Genomic DNA, 26017 nt, shown 5'->3' with positions numbered 1-26017 from the left:
TTACAATAGTAGAATAATACAATATTTATCCTTCTATGATTGACTTATTTCACTCAACATAACATCCTCCAAGTTCAACCACGTTATGTAGTATTTTACAGATTCTACATTATTCTTTAGTGTTGCATAGAATTCCATTGTATGTATGTACTACAGTTTGGTTATCCATTTCTCCACTGATGGGCACTTAGGTTGCTTCCATCTCTATGCTATTGTGAATAGTGCTGCAATGAGCTTGGGTGTGCATATATCTATTTGTGTCCTGGATCTCACTTCTTTAGGATATATACTTAGTAAAGGGATTGCTGGATCAACTGATATTTCTATTTCCATCTTTTTAAGGAATCACCATACTGATTTCCACATTGGTTGTATCATTTTACAGTTCCACCAGCAGTGCATGAGAATTCCAATGTCTCCACATCCTCACCAGCATTTATTATTTTCTGTCTTGTTGAGCATTGCTATTAGTGCTGGAGTGAGATGATATCTCATGGTTGTTTTGATTTGCATCTCTCTGATGGCTAATGATTGTGAGCATTTCTTCATGTGTTTGTTGGCTGCCTGAATATCGTCTTTGGTGAAGTGTCTATTCATGTCTTCTGCCCATTTTTAAATTAGATTATTTGTCTTTTCAATGTTGAGGTGTTGGAGTTTTTTATAAATTTTAGTGATAAGTCCTTTTTCAGATATGTCATTCCCAAATATTTTTTTTCCCGATCTGTAGATTCTCTTTTTATTCTTTTGGAGAAGTCTTTTGATATGCACATAAGAATTTAATTTTTAGTAGATCCCAAACATCTAGTTTATCTTCAGCTGTTTGTGCATTTTGGTTTATGCTTGATAGTCTATTCAAGCCATGAATTAAGGTCCCTAAGTTTGCCCCTATTTTTTCTTTGATCAACTTCATAGTTTTGGGTTTCACATTTAAGTCTTTGATGTATCTGGAGTTCATTTTTGTGTATGGTGTGAGATATGGATCTTGTTTCACTATTCTGCAAATGGATATCCAGTTTGCCAGCACCATTTATGAAAGAGACTGTATCTTCCCAATTGAATGGATTTTGGACCTTTGTCAAGAATCAACTGACTGTAGTTGGATGGATCTATTTCTGGGTTCTCAATTTTGTTCCTTTGGTCTTTGTGTCTGCAATTGTACCAACACCAGGCTATTTTGACTACTGCGGGTGTATAGTAGGTTTTGAGATCCAGGAGTGTGAGATCTCTTACTTTGTTCTTCTTCAGTAGTGCTTTGCTTTTCTGAGATCTCTTTCCTTTCCACATAAAGTTAGTGATTAGTTTTGTCATTAGTTTTAAGGAATGTTGTTGGAATTTGGATCAGGATTGATTGAAAGTATAGATTGCTTTGGGTAGTATTGACATTTTCACAATGTTCAATCTTCTTATTCATGAGCATAGTATGGTCTTCCATTTATGTATATTATAGTTTCTTGAAGTAATGTTTGCAGTTTTCTTGGTATAGATATTTTGTGTTACAGGTAGGATTTATTCCTACATATCTTATCTTTCTTGGTAGTTATTGCAATGGTGTTGATTTCCTTATTTCCTTTTCAGAGATCTCTTTCCTGGTGTAGAGGAATCCAATTGATTTTTGCATGTTGATCTAGTATTCTGCCACTATGCTAAATCTTTCCATAAGTTCAGTAGTTTTCCTAGCTGTTCTCATGTCTGGAATTGAACCCACGACTGTGGCTTAGAGCAAAAAAAAAAAAAAAAACAGGCATATGAGATGAATATTTACACTAGGTAGTTACACTCCTTGGAGAGAACAATCATGGGAGAATAGAAGGGCTGTGTATGCACAGAGACATAGCTCAGGGGGCAGGAGTGTGTGGAGGGAAGGACACAGGGAGGAGGTAACTGTGGAGAGGAAGAGGGAGGGGACCTGTTGCACTGTGGTAAATTATAGTTGATGTCATGAGACAAAGTGTATGTGAACTGCTGTATGGAAAGTGGATTTACTCTGTAAACTTTCACCCAAATCACAATTAAAGGGTTGGGGGATTCCCAGTAGTTTTCTTGCTGAGTTGTTTGGGTTTTCTATGTATAGGATCACATTATCTGTAAATGGGGGTACTTTTACTTCTTCCTTACCAATTTGGATGTCTTTTATTTCCCTTTCTTTCCTTATTGCCCTGAGTAGGATTTATAATACAATGTTGAAAAGAAGTGAAGTTAAAGAACATCCTTGTCTCATTCCTGCTTTCCGGAGGAATGGTTTCAGTCTCTCTCCATTGAGAATAATGTTGGCTGTTGGTTTTGTTTTGCATATATGCCCTTTATTATGTTGAGTAATGTCCCTTCTATTCCTACTTTTCTGAGAGCTTTTTTTTTTTTTAAATCAGGAATGAGTTTTAGATTTTATCAAATGCTTTTTTTTTTACATCTATAGATATGATCATGTAATTCTTTTCCTTTATTTTTCTTATGTGATGGATTACGTTGAAAGTTTTTCTAATGTTGAGCCTTCTTTGCATATTTGGTATGGATCCCACTTGGTCATGATGTATTATTAATATTATTATTATTTGATATGTTTTTGGAGTGTATTGGCTAGAATTTTATTGAAGATTTTTCCATCTATATTCATGATGGATACTGGTCTGTAGTTTCCTTTTGTAGTAATATTGTTTGCTTGCTGAAAGTGAAAAGGACTTGAAGCACTTACTGATGAAGATTAAAGACTACATCGTTCAGTACGGCTTGCACTTCAATACAAAGAAAACAAAAATTCTCACAACTGATCAAATAAGCAACATAGTGATAAATGGAGAAAAATTGAAAATGTCAAGGATTTAATTTTACTTAGATCACAATAAATGCCTATAAAAGCAGCAGTCAAGGAATAGGGAAAAAAAAATATTGCATTGGACAAATCTGCTGCAAAAGATTTCTTTAAAGTGTTAAAAAATCAAAGATGTTCCTTTGATAACTAAGGTGTGTCTGACCAAAGCTGAGATTTTTGCCTCACATACATACAAAAACTTGACAATACATAAGGAACATCAAAGAATTAATACCTTTGAATTACAGAGTTTGTGAAGAATATTGAATATATCATTGACTGCCAGAAGAATGAGCAAATATGTATTTTAAGAAGTACAGCCAAAATGTTCCTTAAAAGGTTAGGGTTGGACATGTTGAATGGGGAATGAAACTAAATGTACGCATTACACTGAATGTAAAACAAGCTATAACATTTTAAAAAATAAAATAAAAAAGCAAGGATAGGAAGACTTCATCTTGTGTATTTTGGACATATTATCAGAGGGACCAGTACCTGGAGAAGGTTATTATGCTGGTCCAGTAGAGAGTCAACAATAAAGAAGAAGATCCTCAAAGGAACAGACTGACAAACGAGCTGGGACATCAGACTCAAACATGGCAATGATTGTGAGGATTTTGTGAGTACGGTGCAGGATTGGGCAGTATTTCATTCTGTTTTGCATAGGGTCACTAAGAATCAGAAATTTCCAAACTAAGGGAATTTGTTAAAACCAGACCAACTTTACAAGATATACTAAAGGGAGTCCTTTGAACAGAGAACCAATAATAGCAAACAACAATCAACCATTTTGACACAAGATGACATAACCCAGAAACCACAGCTATGGACATATCCAAAGTAAAATAAGCTTATAAGATTGTAAACAGGGAACCAGAGACATCAACTGGCAAATGAGGACAAATACAAACCAAAAAGAGGGAAAATACTGTGTTGTTACAGAACTTCTAAATGAAAAAAAAAAAAAAAAAAGATTTGCTTCAACAGGTGAGTAAGACTTGAAGTGTTGTTTTGCCTGTCACACCTGCTGCAAAGGGGCTTTCCCTCCTTCTATACAGCACAGGCAAAGACAAATCATTCAGCTTCCCATGTAACACATCCTTGGAAATAATAATAAAAAGAAAGGAAATATTACTTAAAAAAAAAAAAAAAAGAGAGAGAAAAGAATGTTAAAACAAAACAAAAACATGAAACCTGCTGTTCTGGATTGAATTGTGTCCCTACAAATTGTGTGACAATTTAGCTAGACCATTATTCTCAGAATTAGGCAGTTATCCTCCATTATATGAAATGATGTAATTATCCTTTGTGTTGTAAATCCTAACTTCAATAAAGTTAATGAGGCAAGATTAGAAGTAGTTATATTAATGAGGCAGGATACAATCTACTGAATTATGTTGCCTATTTTTGAGATATAAAAGAGATTAAACAAAGAAGGAGAGACTAGAGGGACCTACCACCAGGCAAGAAGAGCCAGGAGCACAGTTCATCTTTTGGACCTGGGGTCCCTGCACTAAGAACCTCCTAGACTCAAGAGAAGATTGATGCCAAGCCACATGAAGATCACCCAGGAGAAGAAGCTAGAAGAGACAAGGACCTTCCTCCAGAGTTAGCAGAGAGAAAGTCTCACCCTATAGCCAGCACCTTGAATTTGGACTTCTAGTCTTCTAAATTGTGTGAAAATAAATTTCTGTTTGTTAAATCCAAAAAAAAAAAAAAAAAGAAAAAGAATCAGAAACAACACAATGGCACTTAACAGCAGTAACGACAAAAACATAGTAATATTTAATGAACACTGATGGTGTGGTTTTTAAGCCTTTGGCTACTCTGTGAAAGGGTGATGTTTTGAACCCACCAGCCACTATGTGGGAGAAAGATGTGAATGTCTGCTTCCGTAAATATTACAGCCCTGGAAAACCTATGGGGCAGTTCTCTGTCTTATTGGGTCGCTATGAGTCAGAATCAACTTGGCAGCAGCAGGTTTAGTTTTTGAGTATAGTAATATTTGCTTCTGTTGGAAATGACTTACTTTTCTAACTGCTGTCTTCCTTTTGGTCAACCAAATAAAGCTTACTAATTTTGAGGCCAGTTATAAGTCTATTTTAAGCTATCATTTTTCTTTAGTAGTCATCTTCTGTTTTTATTTTGTGAATGGCCAAAAAAAGTCTGTATCAGTCTTTGTTTCTTCCTTACTGCCTACTCCAGAGAAGGAATTTTTGCAACAAAATACTCTGTATTCCCGAATGCAGTAGCTTTCTATTAGCTCCTAATAAGGGTGATGAAATTAGAGGGGAAATCAGAGCCAAGATTTCAATTTTTCACTATAAGAGAATGGCAGGAATTCCATTATGCAATCAATTTGTCTCTCATTTCTGCAAAGGTCAGGCTGTGCCATCCTTGGTTATAGAACACCATTTGTGGCTATATGTTTCACTTTAACCTTGTCCCTGACACATCAGGTTTGTTGTGGAGGACTCACAGTAAGAGTTCATATTTTAAAAAGCTATTTTGTGCTCTGCCTGGGCTTCCATTTTATCAAGGAGAACCATTAGAATACAATGTAGGCTGATAACTGATTCCACATATGTTTATCTACAGAGGAAGAAATTGATTACTCTATGTGTCTATGTAATATAACATTGTGCAAAAAGTTTCTTTATAGGTATTTTATTATAATTGTGCTCAGTTTCCTGTTTTGTTTTTCCCAGACTACAAGGAATTAATAACCTCCATCTTTTCTTGGATGAAACATACAATGATCCCCACCTACTCACCCACCCATACATCTGAAGCAATGAGATTAGGACCATTTAGAAATTAGTTACAATAGGAATACTCCATTCTTAATGGTTTAACAATACCCCATTCTTGATGGGTTTGCAGACTGTGATTCTTGGGTCTTTTAACTCTTTTTAAAATCGATCTTTCTATACTGCATAAAGGTCATTTTTGATAGCTCTTTCTTTTGTCTGTTCCCTTTAACTGCCTGTTAGTCTGTGGGATATGCCATGTGCAAGGATTCTAAAGAAAAATTTGTTTGGGGTAAGGATTAAGAGACTGTAGCATCATGGGCCACTGCATAATAAGAAAATCATGAAATGACATTTCTCACCCATTATGGGCTTTCCTATTGGTTGTGGTCCTGGAATTCAAGCCAGATCCAGGTTTGTGCTTGCAGACTGTGACTAGTACTAAGTTCTGATCAAACCTTTCAGAGACCAGATTGTTTTACTGGTCACACATACCAGATTTATCCCAACTAAGCCAACATAAAATGAAATAAGAGGGTAAATATGTTATGAGAAGGTTTTCTTGGCAAATGTACAGGAATTTCTGCTGCTCTGCTCATTAGCAATACTCTCTGGGACTCAGGACGCTTGGGATGCTTTGTGGTTTCTTCACAGCTCTGCTGGTAGAAAAGAGGACATTTGAATATATCCCTTGCTTCTAGAATATACTAATCTTAAATGATTCCAGAAAGTAGTACTGACATTTTGATTGTCTCTGTCATTTTCACTACCAGTCTGTGGCTTTTTCCTTTTTATGTATCAGAAGCTTTGTGAAAAAAGAATTCATGACAATCCTTATTTCATAGTCATACCATCCCCTCCTTTTTCAGCCCTGTTACATATTCTCATTTCTCTCACATCCAGGATGATTTACTTTCTCCAAACTTTATTTGGAATAGCTCTCTCAACCTAAATATCAGAAATCCTAGTGGCTCCCCTTGGTTCCAAAAATGCTACAGCATTGCATTTTACCATTTACTGACTCCAGTTAGCCGCAGACTACGTTCTGGATGCACTACGAACTTTGTGCACAATTTATGAGAATTATGTTTAGATATTGATTTGTTTGCTTGACTGATTGATAAATCTCCTACCTTCAAGTAGTTCATATACAGATTAATCATAACTAAAGCCACTCGTCATTGCCCATTTGTGTTTGATAGTCTAGCCACACATAGTATTACTCAGCCTAAGAAATATGCAGCTTAGATTATGCTGCTTCCTTATAAAAATTCTTTTTCTAATCCAAATTATTCAGATTTTCAGGAGAGGCTCCATAGGCTTGTTATATATATTGATTGAAGAGACCATTGCATATATCCTAGAATATAGGATGATGTGATGCTCCCAACTACTGAGAATAAGTGGGAGCTGTAAAAAAAAAAAAAAAAAAAAAATCAAATAGGTCCTCTCCTAACAAGAACTGATTAGGAAAGTAAAAGTTTACCCAAACGACTTTACTGCAGTATTAAAATTACCTATCGAAGAATTGCAAACCTCAAGCCTAGATCCTTCTTTCTCCCTTTCTTTGATAAACTCCAGCAGAATATGCTTTCTGATCTTCTAACTCTTAGGGCATCAGTTTCTGAGAACTCAGATCTGTTAATTAATCTTTGCCTTACCCTCATCTTTCTGCCACACTCACTCACTCACTGCCATCGAGTCAATTCTAACTCATAGTGACCCCCATTGGGTTTCCAAGGCTGTAAATCATTACAGAAGCAGACTGCCTCATCTTTCTTCTGAGGAACAGCTGGTGGGTTCAAACCACTGACCTTTTGGTAAGAAGCCAAATGCTTTAACCATTACACCACAAGAGTGCCTTATCGTAGTGCCTGTAACACATAAAATCATTGCTAAGACAGAGGACCAACCAATCACCCTTTCAGATTCTTCATCTCATGCAATAGAGAAATAAATCTGTTTTTTTCTCACCTGATTACTGGTGTGGTCAAATTCTGGGATCCAGGTCAGTTCTATCTGTCTGTCTGTCTGTCTGTCTATCTATCTATCTATCTATCTATCTATCTATCTATCTATCATCCCTCTGTCCTTGCACTAGTCTACTAGACAGAATCTCCTCAGTGGAAAGTTCCATAAGCATGGAAGTATTTTTTTTCTCTGGTCAGGTCTCCATGGGACAGTCTAAACATCTTTGAGACACCAGTCCTCTTTTCTGAAGATCTATGAATTCAACTCTCCCAGAGTTTTCTTTAAGTATTTCTCATAGATGGCATGACACTGCTTTTTATCACTTCAGCTTGACTGATAACCATAATATGGTCTATGAAAACTGGAAGGACAAAAGTCCCTGGTATACTGTGAAAAATCCACAGACACTCCTTCTTGTCTTGCCATAACACAGCATGGAAGTGAGAGTCATCTCCTACAGCATTGGAGAAGGTAACAGAGACTCTGGAATGAGTTGCCTCTCTAAATTTGTCATGTTTGCTTCTATGGTGTTGTGACATAGAGTGTAGGCTTTATAGTTCAACTTGACCCAAGTTGTGTGTGTCAATATGTTCCCTCTGTTTTGTAAAACATACCCCACACAGAGGAAGTCTATCAGTGCTCAAATGTCTTAGTACTTTACTTGTAGAACACCATGCACTTCATAGAATCTGCACAATATTTTTTTGTTGCAGATTGATTTATCCCTTACCATTCACTTCACTTTAATTATTTTAACTTTTTATTGCAATTTGGGTGAATGTTTACAGAGCATATTCATTTCCCATTGAACAGTTCATACATATTTTGTTTCATGCCATCAATTATAATCCCCACGTCCTCTTCCCACTTCCTCCTTCCTGTGATTATCTTTTCCCTGTGTCCTTATTTCCTGTGCATTCTTGCCACCTTCTAAGCTTTATCCCTGTGCAAATGTTGTCCTTTTGATCTCTTATGGTTGATTGTTCGAAGGAGTGAGTACCTCTGTGGTATAATTGTTTATCTCACAGGCCTGTCTATTGTTTGGCTAAAAGTTGAGCCATAGGAGTGAGTTCAACTTCAGGCCCAAAGGGAGACCAAGGGCCATAATCCTGGGGGTTTCACCAGTTGCTATCAGACCAGTAAATCTGGTCTTTTTATGTTATTAAGCTTTGTTCCACATTTTTCTCCCACTCTATCCATTATCTCCAATGTTGATCCCTTTCAAAGTGATTGGCTGTGGTATTCAGGTACTGTCTGGTTCTTCTAGTTTCTTGATCACATAAGCTGATGGTCCAGTAGTCCCTGGAACTATTGTTTCCATGTGCCTTCTCTTCATTCTTCTTTGCTCCAAATAAGGAAAAATAAATAAATAAGATAAGATTTGCATCTTAGATGGCCAATCACAAGCCAGTGACTCCAGTCGTTACTCATCGAAGTAGGATGTAGAACATCGTTGTTGTATATTATGCCATGCCAATTGAACTGAATGCCCACCCCCCATCCATGACCCAAGCCCACAGGCCCAGTCACTCACTCTCTCAAGGTGTTTTGTTGTGGCTAAGAAGTTATCATAACTTTCCCCTTGTTAACTCTATTGTATATATGGACATATTTATAGCACATACAAATAGGTATGTAGAGATACTGCCTGCCAACTCTATATATGATCATGGGTATTGCCCCCTTCATTTACCCATACTTCATCATCTTGCCTGTCTACCTGTGTATCCACATGCAGCTTAATGTTTATTATTAACTGATGATGCAGTATTGTGTATGTAGTAGTGTTAGCCTTTGTTGTCTGTACCTCTTGTGCATCTCTCCGTGTCTTCCTTTTCCTTAGTGATTTTTTCCTGGTCACTCACTTTTGGTACACTGCCTTTCCCTTCACCCAAATCAATACATGTCTCTTACCTAGCTAGCAATTTTCCCTCCCCTCCACTCCCATCCCTGGTAACCATTAAAGAATGTTTCTTTCCATGACTTTTTGTAATGGGGTCCTCATGCAATATTTGTCCTTCTGTGATTGACTTATTTTACTCAGCATAATGTCCTCCAAGTTCATCCACATTATGAACTGTTTTGTGGATTCTTCATTATTCTTCAGTGTTGGATAGTTTTCCCTTATGTATATGTACAATAGTTTGTTTATTCAGTTATCCACTGATGGGCACTTAAGTTGTTTCTATCTCTTTGCAATGTTGAATAGTGCTGTGATGAACATGAGTGTGCATACATTTATTCTTGTCCCAGCTCTCACTTCTTTAGGACATATAGCTAGTAGTGGGATTCCATACCATTCACTTTAAAACCATAGTCATTTAAATGATGTACAATAAGAAATGTAAATCTATTATGGGGAAATATATTATGCACTTAAAAAAAAAACTAAAAGATTACTACTTGTTTTCCATCATAAATAATCTCAATTAAATTACCACAGATAACTGACTTTAACTAAGGTCTTTTAGTTAAAGCCTTCATAACTTTTCTATGAGATGCCCTCTGTGAGGGTGCCATTCTTGAAAGAGAAAGAAAACGTAAGAAAGGGAGTAATACATACATGGCTTAGGGCTATACTTCTCATTATTCTGTCTCAACTTTCCTTCATAGACAGGAAAATAAGACTATGTGAACGACAGAGAAGGTTTAGCAAAGTGTATGGGCTGGCCCTGACCTTGAGTAATCAGTACTTAAAACATAGTGACATTCAGTCCAGAGGGGAGGGAATGCGCACCAATGGAAAAGTAAAGAATCTGATGTTCAGAACTCCTCAGTAAAAAAATATTCATTTTCAGAGAAAAGGATATTTTATTTAACATATCTTTTGTCAAAAGGTAAGCAGTAATGCAACTGTAGGATGTACCTTCTTTGTTGGACCATTTCTGCTCCTCCTAACATATAAAGGCAATGATTCCATACCTTTATGATAAGAAGACCTTGTGCTTTTAGTCTGCCTGGATTGAGAAACTTCCTAATGAATGAAAGCCTATTTTGAATTCAACAGTACTCTGAAATGAAATTAAAATTTCATTAATCACAATGGTGCCTACACTCATTTGACAAGGATAGTACCACCATATTTGAGATTATTTTATACATTGAGACTACAGACAAGGTTTGGTATGTGAATATATTCATGGGCCCCTTGCATAATACTTCAGCCTTCAGGGTCTGCACATCTAGCTTGTAAACCTCTGTTCTTAAGAGACAAGGGATGCAGCTACTACAGTTATTCTTATAATAAACTTCCCATTGGCTTTAAAGTTCAACAATTTATTTGTTAATATGTTTTATGAATAAAGCATATTTAGGATTATTAGGCTGACTTGTGGAATTTTTAAACACCATAATTGAAAAGAAAAAGCATGTTGCGTATTTAAAACCAGTGGTTGCCTTTAGAAGACAGACATGATTGTGCACTCTGGACATTATGAGAAAGTAAATCTTTTCAGTTACTGCACTGCTAAAAAAGCCAATATTTGTAAGTTCCAGCATCAGGAAGAAGATGGTAGCTACAGCCTCAGAATTAAGCATCTTGACTCAAACTGACAGTTACCAGCAGTCCCGAGGGACAATCACTAAATCCAAGAGCTCCAGGGAAACCCAACTCCTAAGACTTGCCCTCTTGAGCAACCCATCACACAGAATGATGGCCATAATGGTTTTTCTTCAGATACAAGCTTAAAAATATTTATGGGGATTATTTTAACCCAACACTTTCACAAAAGACTGTAGCTGTTCAAACGAATTAGCCCTGCCATTGCTTAAAGCACAGGAGTTAGGTTTCTAAGTGCCATTTTGGATTTTTGAAATTATGAAAGGAGCCCCTATACCTAAAGAGTAGGAATAAATTGCTTATGTAAAATTTTCTATGTACGTAACAAGTATCATCTAATGTATAGACAGTTTTGAAAATTCTCTTCTTGATTTCCCTTTATTAGAAATTTAGAAATATTCACATTATCATCATTGTTGAATAGGTATTCAGTATCTCTTGGAGCACAGTGGTACATCTTAATAAGCTAAACAGGCCAATCCCATGCACTACTGACATAACCAATGTTGTTGTTGTTATGTGCCATCGAGTCGGACCCGACTCATAGTGACCTCTCCTTCGGTTGCCGAGGCAGTATCACTACGGAAGTAGATTGCCCAACCTTCCTTCTGAGGAGTGGCTGGTGGATTTGAACTGCCAGCCTTCTGGACATAACCAATAGGATGTGTGAATTCTCAGATAATCCCAATTCAAGCACTAGTTTAGATGTTCATGAGCCACATTTTCTTGGATAATTCACTTAGTCTCTTTGAATTTTAACAATTTCCATCTCTAAATGAAGATCATGCCAACCTTATCTAGCGTGTGATGATCAAGATCTGTCCTCGAATGTCTCATGTGAAGTTCTACATCACAGTATCAATAATGATCAGGGACTTTTGATGGGCACATTTGTAACACATGTGAGCACAGTTGAGTTAGAGCTGAACTTCAGTATTTTATTTATTACACTGTGCACAAGAAGATACAAATGCATGGTGAACAGAAACAAAGGGCATTTGTTTAAATGTTGTACTTTTCAGTCAGTCAGAAAATTCATAGTTGAGGAGAGCATAACTTAGTTGCTGATTGAATAAGGAAAAAGACAGAGGTTGGTAAATTGAGGGAGAGTGCAGCCTTGGGAACACCTTTGAAAGGAAAAGTGTCGGGGGTTGGGGGGAAGAGAAGAGCTAGGAGGGAGGCTCTTTGAGTTGAGTGATGAAGATGCTGGACCTGATTAAAGGTAAATTTGCACATCCTGTGTTCAAAGCTGGCAGTCCATTGGTGATACAAACAGGTAAGCTCTGGGCTACTAACTGAAAGGTTGGCAGTTCAAACCCATCCAGAGGCTTGGAAGACAGGCCTGTGATCATCTTCCAAAAGCTCACAGCTGTAAAAACTATGGAATGCAGTTCCATTCTGCACACGTGGGGTCACCATAACTTGGAATCAGTTCTGTGACAACCGGTTTGGTGCTTCTATTGACCTTACCAGTCTTGGAGACCATTTCCTCTCACATTCCAATGAGATAGACCCAGATCTATGGTCCAAGATGGGCCTTTGAGCTGATTGCCATGTTCTATTGAGTAGCCTCAGTGCCCTGCTTGGAGGTTAAGCCTGACAATATTAACCTAGACCTCAATTAGTAGCAGATTCCCCAGAAGCAGAGAGTTATTACTATGGAAAATTAAAAGCTGTGAATTGTGTGTGTGCGTGTGTGTGTGTGTGTGCCTGTGGTTGTTGCTGTTATATTGTTTGTTTTATTTGAGCCCTTGAGACCTAAGGCTCAGACATGTCATAAAGGCATCCACTGAGCCCCAAACATACCCTATGTTCTAAGTTTATATGAGGGAAATCAGTTTGTAACTAGAGAAGGGTATCAGAAAGCAATATTTAATTAAATTGATCAGGTACAATGAGTGGAGGTTTATTTAATAAATATTGAAAGACTCACTCAATGAATAAATTTATGATATGACTGAAACTGGCAAAATTATAAAAACAAAATTTCCTGTTGAAGAAGTAACAAATAGTATTCATTACTGGGAGAAAGAAATGTTACCTCCCTCAGAGGATTTAGATATTTCAGTGACATTTTTTAGCATCTACAACCCTATTAAGCCCTGTTATTTTCTTCCTAATTTGTGCCATTTAGAAATGATTTTCATTTAATTTTCCTATGGCTCATTTCTCTCCTTCGGAACATTTTCATATGATTCTCTGTCAAAGTCCGTGCTTTAACACATTTCCATTATAAAACTATCATAAGCACCAACTAAATAGCAATGTGAAATAACAGAATATAAAGGACTGACAGGAGATGAAGTTGGGCACCTGGGCAGTTAATTTTTATCCTTGAATAGTCTGCTGCCTTTTTGCCTTTTGTGGGTGTTTTTGATCCTGTAGGTAAGAATCCTTGCCTGGTGGACAAGGGTTTTAAGGAGGTGATTCTCACAATTCTGAAGGGAGGACAGCCTTTCCTTCCCATAACACAATAATCACACAGCACTTCTGGAGGGTACAGTGATTTTTATTCTACACTGAAGCCTCATAATGCAAAGAAAAGGTGTTCATTTTTATTTCCTTTTTTTTGTCCTTTGTGCTTTGTAAAGTGCCCCTTACACGTTCTATTAAGTGGACCTCTTCTCTCTAGAGAATTAAATGAAGGCCATTTAGCAACCTGGATCCTTCAAAAATTAGTTTCAATTCAATTCAACAAATACTTCCTGAGCACCACCAGTCCCCAGTGTCTTGTGAAATACAGACATCCTGAAGCATTGTCCCTGCCTGCCTAATACAAGCTTGTGTCTGTCTTGCTTTGAAAGGGACACATACACACCATTGGTCCAAATCCGACTTTGGTAGAGCTGGAAGCATATTTAGGTGTCGAGAGTGCAAAGTGTGTTCCCTGAGCATATTCTCTCAGTATTTTTTAAGGTACAAAGTAGATATGTGGTAATTAAGACTTTAGTGAGAAAAAGAGCTGAAGTAATGTAAGAGAAGACACTTAGAAAAGAAGTGAAAGTGAAGACTTTTAGAATATGTTTGCTCTTCAGCAACCCAGTGCAGCTGGGACTGCTGCCCATGAGTGCCCTAGCCCCAGGCATGTGCATCCTGATATTATAATTGTACTGCTTCAAACTGGGACAGTGTCTCTGAGTGCCAAAGAAATGCCAGCAGGGATCATATGAAAAGTTTTGTGAAGATGATTGAAATCACATGGGCTTTGAAGGATAGGTAGGAAATTGTCAACTAGCAGGAATGGCATGAATGAATGCAAGATGGCAGACACATCTGGGGAAAATGTCAAATAATTCCAAGTGACTGGAGAGTCTTCTGTAAGAGTTGTTCTTTTTCATACCATTAATCAAGACTTTTTCACACCACTAATTAACATCATCCTACATAATCTAGCTGCCTATTGGCCACTAGCTTATTATTGAGGTCTACTACTCTGCTAAAAGAGCTCTGGTAGCATAGTGCCTAAGGCACTTGACTGCTAACCAGAAGGCTGGCGGTTCAAACCCACCAGCCACTCCTCGGGAGGAAGGTTGAGCAATCCTACTTCCGTAGTGATACTGCCTCGGAAACCCAAGGAGGGGTTGCTATGAGTCGGGGCCGAATCGACGGCAAATAACAACAACAACAACAACTCTGCTAAAGGAGCTCTGGTGGTGTAGTGCCTAAGGCAGTAGACTGCTATCCAGAAGGTTGGAAGTTCAAACCCACCAGCCACTCTGCAGAAGGAAGACTAGGTAATCTACTGCCGTAAAGAATTACTGCCTTGGAAACCCAAAGGGGGTCTCTATGAGTCAGAATCTACTCAATGTCAGTGAGTTTGCTTTTTTTTTTTTTGGTTGTTGTTTGTTTGTTTGTTTTTGTTTTTTTGACTACTTTGCTATAGATGTAGATTGAAATCATGTGGGAAAAAGTAGTTGGTCAAATGTCTGTATCAAAGGTAAATAGAATTAAACAGCATTTTTATTTCCCATCTGACCTCAGGGCTTTTTAAGGAAGGGAGGGAGGGAAAAGGAAAGAGGGAGGGTGAGGAAGAAGAATGTTAGTTCTGGTTAGTATTGATATTATTGTTAGCTGGCATGAAGTCAGCTTTGACTTATGGAAACACCATGTGCAACACAATGAAACACTGCGCAGTTCTGTGCCATCTTTATGATTGTTGGCATGCTCAAGTCTATTGTTGCTGCCACCATGTATTCTGAGTGACCTCTAGCCTAGACTCTTCATCCTCTAGCACTGTATTGAGCAATATTCTGTTATGAGCCACAGTGTTTCATTGGCTAGTTCCAGACGTTGACCACCAGACTTTTCTTCCTAGTCTGTCTTAATCTGGAAAGTCTCCTGAAATTTGTCCATCACAGTGACCCTGCTGGTATTTGAAATACTGGTGGCATTCTCCCAGCATCACAGCAACACACAGCTACCCTGGTACAACAAACTAAAAAATAGATCCATCCCAGAGGGTTTATGCCATCCATTTGCTGTCAGTTTTGTGCACGAGGTGTGAGAAAATAATTTTTTAAATAAAACTTCTCACCCATTCCCATACTTATGCAATGTGAATTGGTAGATACACCTTCTTGTGTACCATTTGAAGGCCCAAATGATTTGTTTAAATCTCCTGATGGAGTTTGAAGAGTTCATATAATGAACTCAAAAACTGAATGAACGCTTCATTTCCATGGTGAAGTTTAGTCAGCTAAATCCTCAGCTCAGTTTCCTAGTATCTGTTCAGTTGGAGGTCACATCTTTTCATTTTTATAGATTGTTCTCTTACTTTTAGAATCTTGTAAGTTTTCTGGGCAGACTTTTCTCTATTACAAGTTATTCTAATGTAGGCACTGGCTTCTGACCCTTTCATTCCATTCTTGTCAGCATTCCCAGCATGAAATGTGGTTCTTTTGTTATTTAATTCCTTGCATTCCTCACACCCATTTCCACTTCTGTGTTCCCATCTCCTTTCATTTTGCCCTCACATATTTTTCACTTTGTGGTTCCTCTTGTCCTTGTGCGCAGTACATGAGACAGCCAGATAGAAGTCCACAGTTAAAAACAGTTTCTGGCATTGTTTTTGATTCTTAAAATGTAGTCTCACAAATAACTTTTCTCATTTAATTTCCTCCTAACATGATGACAGTGCTCCAATTTTGTTTTCTGATTATCCCATAACATAGGGCTTTCCCTTGCATTGAGTAGAAACTTGCAGGTAATATTGCTATTTGGATAGCACTACCTAGTCATCATTTACAATTTTATGTAATTGGAAATCCAAAAGGGAAAAGGATTGGGACTTAAATTCCTTTTTTTTTTTTTTTTTAAGCATCTATTGATTAATTGAACCACTATTCATCAGCATGCCTGTAATAGAGCCATACTGGTGATCTGCAGCAGCGTATCAGACAATGGAACAGTGTTCTTTTTCTTATAGAGGGAGAGAGCTGTGCTTCAAATTGAGGAGTAATGCATTTTAAATGCAGACTCATAAAAGCAAACAAACTCTATTGACTACCCATTGAGATACAAGTTCAGGAAAAAAGAATTCCACCAACAAACGCATGTGAAGTACCCTAACAGTTCATTTACTGAACTCATTTTTTAGACACTAGATACCAGAGCTCCTTTTCAAAATATAAAATGGTAAGTATTCATAGTTAGTAATGCTACACAGCCACTATCAGTTTAGCAGTCTTTGTCTCATATGTGTATGTTTAGCTACGCTCTGAAAACATCCTACAAGTAGCTAAATTCATATGAAGCCACAATGCCCAAGAGGCTAAATGATTGCCTTTTGGCATTGCTCATTTGGGGGCACAAAAAGGAATTTCTGGTGCAAATAACACTACTTTTCTTATGCATTGTAAGAATCTCTTATATTTAAGATTAAATTTTCCTTATATATATTTGTTTCAGTTGACATCTTAAAGTACATCTGAGAATACAGTATACCATATAATTGAGAGCTGGACCATCTAATAGATGCTGTGTGGGCTCTTTGAGGAAATGAAATGATAATGGAATTCCTATTCTCCATGCTAGGAAATGACTGTCCTTTGTTCTCTTTTGTGAAAGCATCCCATCATATTTCAGTTGATTTCCCCTGTATGCTTCAATAGGCAAGTCAGTAAATTCAGAAAAGCCAAATATATCTTGTTTTTTGAGAATGTAATTTGGAAGTTTGGGTCTGAGTATAGTTCCTCTGGTTATGTTTGGCAGGCATTACTAGAAGATAGGCTTTATTTCTGTAAGTTGGATAGTGCCATATATTTTTTTTTTTCCCCTTCCTGTTCTTGACAGGTGCATGAGGCAGTCCCATGCTACAATGAATGCAATCAGTATTCCTGGGTGGTAGAACACTGGTCTCCATGCAAAATCAACAATGAGCTGAGGTCCTTGCGATGTGGAGAAGGAATGCAATCTAGGAAAATCAGGTGTGTGCAAATGGTGGCATGTGGGAAATGGGGACCGTAGAACTTAGATATATTAATATAGTATAGATATAGATATAGATATTAATATAAATATGTAGATTAATAAAAATAGCAGTGTTGCTTATTTAAGTGCACTCTGATTTTCACAGCATACAGTCTGGTTTTTACTCATCTCTGGAGTATCCATGGAAGTATATGTGCCCTGACCTGCCAGTCTTTACAATGACATTCCCTGTGCAAGGCAGCCACATTCCTCATCATTCCTTCTACAGTGGGAGACTCAACTGCAGGGAGCAGGCTGGGACCCTTCCACTGGTTCACCACCATCGCTGTTAACAAATTTAGAGCTATTGCATGGGCTACCATTTCCCTCTTTTTTTTTTTTTTTTGCATGGTGATTAGTATAGTTAGCTTAATTTTGGATGTCAATACATTGAAAATGTCATTATTAAGCCCTATATTTAACCTTGGAAACAAAGTCTGGCAATACATTTTAATAGCCAAAGAGCACATCTTAAGAAATTTAACAAAATATTGGGTTATTTCCTGAGGGAGCCTATTTAAAGTTTCTGTTTTGTAAACACAGCCTTCATAGCCAAAAGAAACACTTGGCCTGAATTTATCAAAACTGTCTATTTAGAAATGATTCAGGAATAAAGAAGAATAATTCTCTAACCAATTTAGCCTTGTGGAATAGACATTGCAGGCTGAACAAACAAAAGAATAAAATATTAATGATAATGTTTAGAATGTAAAATAAAGAAGAAAGATAGCATAGTCAACTGTACAACAGCATGAGCCTAGTGTATCATTTTGTCTGATTTAGGACACTCCCTTTCAAATCAATAGTCAGTGTCCAAATCATATAGCTCCCCATTGAGTTAACCATTAAATTGAAGCCAGTTGCGAAGGCTGAGCCTGCTTATCTGTGTTGCTCATTATACAACATCAGTGAACTTCCTTCATTCAGTATATATCTACCAGTTATGACACTCAGTCTCAATGTCACAAAATCACCACTAGGCATGCTAAATGAAAAAGCTGCTGAAAGTTATTAAAGTGTTTCTTGTCACTGACCTGAACAAATGACTAGTAAACAAATTATGTTTCTTTCTTTTTATTAACTGCTGTTTTTCTTAGGAACTAGTATGCTCAGGCTAAGGCAAACTTTGGGTTTTACCTTTTTCTCCTCAAAACCTTGGTGTCCTCTGTTTTATACCCTCATGTTGTGTTGTTGTTGTTATGTGCTGTAGAGTTGGACCCAACTCATAGTGACCCCTCCTTGGGTTTCCAAGGCAGTATGACTACAGACATAGATTGCCCCATCTTCCTTCTAAGGAGTGGTTTGTGGGTTTGACCTGCCAGCCTTCTAGTTAGCAGTCAAGTGCCTTAGGCACTATGCTACCAGAGCCCTCATGGCTTTGAAAAATGACTGACCAATCTAGTTTATGAAGTAATATGTAAATGAGCTGTGACACATCACACTCTTATCACAGACAATCCTCTTAGCAATATGAAAGGAAAACCTCACAAAAGAAACAAAAGCATTAAGAAATAAATTGCTAGACAGAATTGTTGCAGATTCATTGAGGAAAACACAGTTAAACACAGCCATATCTCTCAGCTCAAACCTATGCAGCCTGACTGGATAAAATAATAATAATAATAATAATACAACTACCAAATGCTAGTCCATGTGTTAAATATTTTAGGTACATGAGCACATTTAAGTATATGGAACAGATCTTTCAGACTTCCTGCATTCCAAACTGTTACTGATTTTACTAGCAGCCTATGTTTTAATGAATGACACAGCTTGTTTTTTCTTTGTCTTAACCTACAAGCTAGGAGGGATTTTTATGGTTCCCTATGACTACAATGATTTATTGACTCAAAAAAATATTTGTGAATATTTACCTTCTACATATCAAACAAGGATAAAACAATGGGCGCGCGCGAGCACACACACACACACACACACAAAAGTTCTGTTCTCAAAGAACTTAAATGTAGCCTCAGAGAAAAAGGATAAGTTAATTAACATATAATGGAATGTCTCTACTGTGAAATGCCAAGAGAAAAAAATAGAATTGACTTGGACTGATGGAGAATGCTATTTTGAGAGGTTAGTCAGCAAAATAACATTTGTGCATAGAGTTGAAAGAAATAAGAGACCAGAATGAATGTGAAAATCTGTAAAAAGGGAACTCCAGAAGAGAGTATACGAAGTAGAAAATTTATTGGCTTGTTGGAATAACACCAAGATGGCCCATATGGCTTGTGCCAGGACCCAAATTGTGTAGAGTCTTCTCAGGTAAAACCTTTGGATATTATTTTAACTGCAACTTGGAGGAAAATTTGAGACTGGGGGACAACCTGTTTTCACTTATATTTGAAAAGAACCTCAATAGATGTGCTGCACAGAAGAAACTCTGGGGTGTGAGAAGGTCATATTTGGGGTATATTTTGAAGATCAAGAACATAGGATTTTCTGATAAAGGGATTGTGTAAGAAAAAGAAGTGTCAGAGGTGACCCCTTTATTTTTGCCCTGGGCAACCATAGGAATGGTGATGAATTTGTTGACATGCAATATTAGAAGCAGATTTGAGAGAGAAAATTTTTTAATTTCATTTTGAACACATTAAGTTTGAGATAATATTAGCCTTTCTTCAACTAAGATATTGCTGTCTGGAGTTCAAGGGAGAGGCTGAGAGTGGGGATATGTATTTAGACAATATTTGCATATAAATTTGGTATAGATCCATAAGAGAAGAGGTTGATCCCTGAGGTTGTTGCAATGTCAGAGCAAAGAGAATGATCCTATGAATGGGACTGAGAACGGAGAGCCAATGAGGTAGGAAGAAACCCTCCAAGGAAAGTGGGAAGTTAAAAAAGAAAGATTTTCAAGAAGAGGATAACCATTGTTTCAAGTGTTTCTGAGAAAGTTTACTAAATTGAAATCTGAGAATTGACCCCTGGATTTGACAAAGTGGAGTCTGTTGATGACCCTGACAAGAGGTTTCTTTGATATGGCATTAGTAAAGTTAGTTCAAGAGATAGACAGTGAGAAGAAAGTGGATCAACAAATCCAGACAATGTTTCAGAGCAGTTTTGCAATGAATTTGAGTAGAAATGTGATGAAACTAAAGGACAATAGGCCAAGGGAAAGCATAATGCTAGGTGTGTAGGGGATAGCCACAGGAGTATTGTCATTTGAGAACTCCCCTTAATTTCAATTTTTTTGTCTTTAGTCATGGGTTTGTCATAATCCCCAGAGTAACCTCTTCCTAAATTGTGCCTGAAGTAGAGTATCTTAGCCTCCAGTATTCTTGGAACACGTTGAAGAAGAGGCTGTTGTGGTAGGCAGAAAAATAGTGCTTAAAGATGTCCACTGCTACCTTACATGGCAAAAAAAGGACTTTGTGGGCATGAATAAATTGAGGATCGTGAGTAGAGGAGTTTGTCCTGGAATATCCAGGTGGGCTAAAGTAATCACAGGTGTCCTCAAAAATAGAAAGTGAGATGGACAGAGTTAGTCAGAGGAAGATGCGACCATGGAAGAAAGGCACAGAGAGATGTAGCACTGCTTGAAGCAAGCCAGAAGAAAGGAATATGGGTAGTATCTCGAAGCTGGAAAAGTAAAGAAATAGATATTTTTCTAGATCTTCAGGTGGTGATAGGGATACATTTCTTCTGAAGATCTTCCATAGTCACATCTTCCTCTCTAAATGAAACCCATGTTGGATTTCTGTCATACATAACTGTAAGAGAATATATTCTCATTGTTTAAACCACTAAGTGTGTTGTTATTTGTTATAGCATCAATAATAAAAAAAAAAAACTAATGCAGCTTAGTTTTAAGCTAGGGTGGATGTCTAAATTCTCTGTGTGTAAACTTGTAACTAAGCCTTTGTTTTCAATATGCTTCCTATATCCTGTACTATGTATTCCGTAGCCCCAAAACATTTTTTGTGATCCTCTACAGATAATAAATCTTCAATAATCTTCAGAGTTTATCAATATAAATACAAAGCAATGCACAATTTATAGGGGATCAGTTTGATGAGTTTTCACAATGTGAAGACACCTGTGTACCCTATGCAGAATTCAAGAAACAAAATTTTACCAGCACTACCTAAACACCTATCAGTCACTAACATTCCTGTAGGAGTAGCCAGTATTCTGACTTATAGCACAATAGATTAATATTGTCCATTGCCTTGGACATTTGACTGCTAACCAGAAGGTTGGTGGTTCAAACCCACCAGCTACTCTGAGGAAGGAAGACTAGGCAATCTACTTCCATAAAGATTTACTACATCAGAAACCCAAGGGGGGTGCTATGAGTCAGAATCGACTTGACGGCAGTGGTTTTTTTTTTTTTGTCTTTAAACTTTGTATGATTTTTTTTTTTTTAGTGTTTGTTCAGTGTTACATTTGTGAGCTTTATCCATATTTTTTTCATTCAATAGCAGCTCATGCCTTCTCATCACCATATAGTACTTTATTGGATGGATTTTCCACAGTATTTTTTTCCATTCCACTCTCATTATACATTTTGCTGCTTTCTAGTTTGGTTGATTATGGATATTAGCTGCTATGAACATTTTCAGTTGGGTTTTGAGGGTACATGTTTGTACAGTTTTTGCATATGTGAATAGAAGTGTAATTGTTGGGTTACATAGTATATATGTCTAGCTTTAGTGGATAAATACCAAACAATTTTTTAAACAATCTATGTTGTTACCAGCAAAGTCAAAGAGTCACAGTTGCTCCCCATCCTTGTCAACCCTTGGTATTTTTCCATGCTTTTTATTTAAATAATTCTGGGAAAAAAAAAAAAAAAAAAAACCTCACTGCTGTAGACTCGGTCCTGACTCATAGTGCCCCCTCCTTGGGTTTCCGAGACAGTATCTCTACTGAAGTAGATTGCCCAACCTTTCTTTCGAGGAGTGGCTGGTGGGTTTGAACCACCAGTCTTCTGGTTAGCGGTCAAATGCCTTAGGCACTACACCACCAGAGCTCCCTGGAAACCCTATAGAGCAGTTCTATTATGTCCTATGGGGTCACTATGAGTCAGAATTGACTTCATGAAAGTTGGTTTGCATTTGGCCAAAGATTAAAATTTTCTTTCCCGGTTGCTGTACTAAGGAGCTTCAGTGATACAGTGGTTAAGGCATTCTACTGCTAACTAAAAGTGGTTCAAAACCAAAAGCTGCTCTTTGGGAGAAAGCTGAAACAGTTTGCTTCTATAAAGATTTACAACCTTGGGAACCTTCTAGAGCAGTTCTACTCTCTTCTATAGGCTCACTAGGAATTGGAGTCAACTTGATGGCAGTGGGTTTGGTTTGTTCCTCTTTTTCTTTTCTTTTTTTTTTGGTTTCTCAACTATCCTTATTTTATGTTTAATTTTCATTGAAGTAAAGTAATTATGATACAATACAACTACTTCCAATTCACTTTCCATGGTTTTAAATAATCAACTTATGTTTTAATCTTGCCTTTCAGGTGTGCTAATACTGCTGATATCGAAGGTAGGACAGTGGACAATACCCTGTGCAACCAGGATGAAATTCCCCCAGAAACCCAGTCCTGTTCTCTACTGTGCCCCAATGAATGTGTTATGTCTAACTGGGGACCATGGAGCAAATGTCCACAGGTAATTTATCTTCCCTGATACTCTGGGACTGCCTTTGCTATTTATTCTCTATATACTTACAGTGCTGCTCTCCAAAGCATTTTTCTAGTAGCACAGGTAAATAATTTTTCCTGAGGAAGCAAAAATAAGATTTTAACAAGAGATACTGAAAATTTAAAATATCAATGCTTCTTTCAAGGCATTTACCTTGCAACATGAACAAAGAAAATGAGATTGTAATGATCATGCTATAGGATTTTACTGCATATCCATTGTTATAGGTTCATTTTTAGCACCAAAATGATTCTTATTATAATCTCCTGGTCCTGTTCTATTTTTATTCATGGAGAATCAATTATACCTTACTAGCTCAATTCCACTGTATAATTTAGCTTCTGTTAGTGTTGATCTGTTTCACATTTTGCTGTTTTCCTAAAGATGAAGTATTCTACCACCATGTTTCTACCTCTTCCAAAGCTGAAAAAAATCCTCTTCTAAGTCTAAACCATTTACTTTTTTTTTCTTTTTTTTTTTAAATAGAAACAAAATGGGAGTGTGACAAAATAAATATTCTTTAAGAAGCATAGTTCACCTTCATATTCTTAGAAGACAAATTCTTGTATTTTTAACTTATAATTCTACCTAAGGATTGAAAAAAGAAAACAAGGAAAAGGAGCTTATTATATAAGCCCTCCAATTGGGAAGGGCGAATTTGCTAGGATGTTTTGAATTCAGCTGTCATGTTCATGAATTGTGGAAGCAAACAAACAAACCCTCTGCCATGGAGTCAACCCCAACTCATGGCAACCCCCATGCTACAGAGTAGAAATGCACCATGTAGTTTAATTGGCTATACTCTTTGTAGAAGCAGATCACCAGCACTTTCCTTTCTGGCACTACAAGGTATGTTCAAACCTCTAACCTATAGGTTAGTAGTTGAATGTAAATTCTTTGTTCCACCCAGGGACCTCAAATCGTGAAAACACTATGGTAAATCTTTCTGTGGAAATGGAAAATGTGTTTGAAATCAATTAATAATTTATTATTGATTCCTTATTAATTTTTGCAACCTATCTGATATTTCCATTATTCTAAACCTGAGAAAGATTTTCCTCTGCTATTATTTCATTGTTTATTTATGTATTTTCACATATTGAGTTCTTTGGCGGTAGAACAACACAATATAAAGATGAAGAGGCACCAATAAAGAATAATTTGTGAGAGTGGAATGTTTTTTTCTACTATGTTATTTATTTTGCATGAACAAGAATATAATGAAAATTAACCTTGTTGAGCACTTATTTTGTGCCAGGCACATTCAAGAATTATTCCATTTAGTCCTTACACAAATCCTACTGTCACCAAAGCTACTGCCATCAAGTCAATTCCAACTCATAGAGACCCCCATAGGGTTTCTAAGGCTATAAATCTTTACAGAAGCAGCCTGCCTCATCTTTCTTCCATGGAGTTTGAGCCACCAACCTTTTGGTTAGCAGACAAATGCTTTAACCACTATATCACCTGAGCTCCTTACCAATCCTACTATAAAGGTACTATTTATTAGTTTCATTTTTCAGATGAGGAAACTGCTTTTTAGAAACACTAAGAAGTTTGAACAAAGTTCTGCACTTAGTAAGTTGTGGAGCTGAGGAGGAAAAAAAGAAAAAAAAAAAAACTTAATATTTTTGCTTTTTGATGAAGCCAAAGATTTCACTTTTAAATATGTTGCTCATTGCTTAGAAAAGTTGGACCTTCTCTTTCTTTAAAATGGAATATTTGTTTTAAAAACAAAACAAGTTTTTTGTGTGTGTGTGTGTGTGGCTGTGTGGATGATTGCTTCATAATTGAGTAAATATATTCATACTTTAAAAAGTATGTTAGTATGCACTCTTTATTAATCAACCTGAAGAAGAATTAGCAACTTGCAGAAGTTTAATTAAACTTAGAGGTGATAATCTCTCTCACTTCTTTTCTTACTTGCACTCAGAAGACTCTATTAAGTTCTAATCACTTTCCAATGAAAATATTGCCCTCTTAAGTCAAGATGTCTAGCTAGTAAGCTAAAATTTTTGTTGTAGGAGCATTTTACACAACAAGATGATGGCCTGTCACACCACATTTGCTTTTTTGATTTCTAAGTGGCTGGAGTTTTGTTGTGTTGTTGTTGTTTTGTTTTTTATTGAAGGTTTATTTTTCAAGCATAATCAATTTATTTTTGGAGTATTTGGAAGTTAGAAATAGAGACAGTATTTTGACCTCCTTTCATGAGTCTGAGGAGTTCTAGTGGTATAGTGGTTAAGATACTTGGCTGATAACCAAATGGTTGGTGGTTCAAACCCACTAGCTGCTGCATGGAAAAAAGATAAATCGGTAAGAATTTACAGCCTTGGGAACACAATGGAGCTCACTGTGATTGGGAATCGACTTGATGGCAGTGAATTCAGTTTGGTTTGGTTTCCATACGTCTGGTCTGATAGAGACTAGTGGAACCATTAGTCACCTTTCAAGCTTGGAACTGAACTCATGTGTGAGGCTCAACTTTCAGCCAAGCAATAAATAGGCCCATGGGGTGGACAATAGCACTAGAGGGGTACATATTCCTTAAAACAACTGGCCACACAAGATCAAAAGAACAGCTTTTGCCCAGGGATAGTGTTCAGAAGGTAGAAAGGGATAGGAAAGAAGGATGAATGGAAACAGTAAACACAGAGAGGAAATGAGAAGAGTGCTGTTACATTGTGGGGATTGAAATCCATGTCAAGAAACAAAATGTGGATGGTTTCACTGGAGAATTCTATAAAACATTCAGAGAAGAAGTAATACCAATCCTACTCAAAGTATTCCAAAACATAGAAAAGGATGGAATC

At 37.0% G+C, this 26017-nt stretch overlaps 1 protein-coding gene across 1 annotated transcript in view; it reads left to right on the top strand.

The window, feature by feature from the left end:
* Positions 1-26017, top strand: part of THSD7B (thrombospondin type 1 domain containing 7B) — a 1104189-nt gene that overhangs the window by 969618 nt on the left and 108554 nt on the right. Inside the window, exons 16-17 of the mRNA XM_042782491.1 lie at positions 17378-17511; positions 23021-23171. Of these exons, the coding sequence (XP_042638425.1) occupies positions 17378-17511; positions 23021-23171 (285 nt within the window). The remainder of the gene's footprint in view (positions 1-17377; positions 17512-23020; positions 23172-26017) is intronic.

This window comes from Orycteropus afer, unplaced genomic scaffold, assembly GCF_000298275.1.
Source record: "Orycteropus afer afer isolate SDZICR_OR568_19922 unplaced genomic scaffold, OryAfe1.0 scaffold00342, whole genome shotgun sequence".
NCBI lineage: Eukaryota > Metazoa > Chordata > Mammalia > Tubulidentata > Orycteropodidae > Orycteropus > Orycteropus afer.
This window is presented reverse-complemented; position numbering and strand designations above follow the sequence as displayed.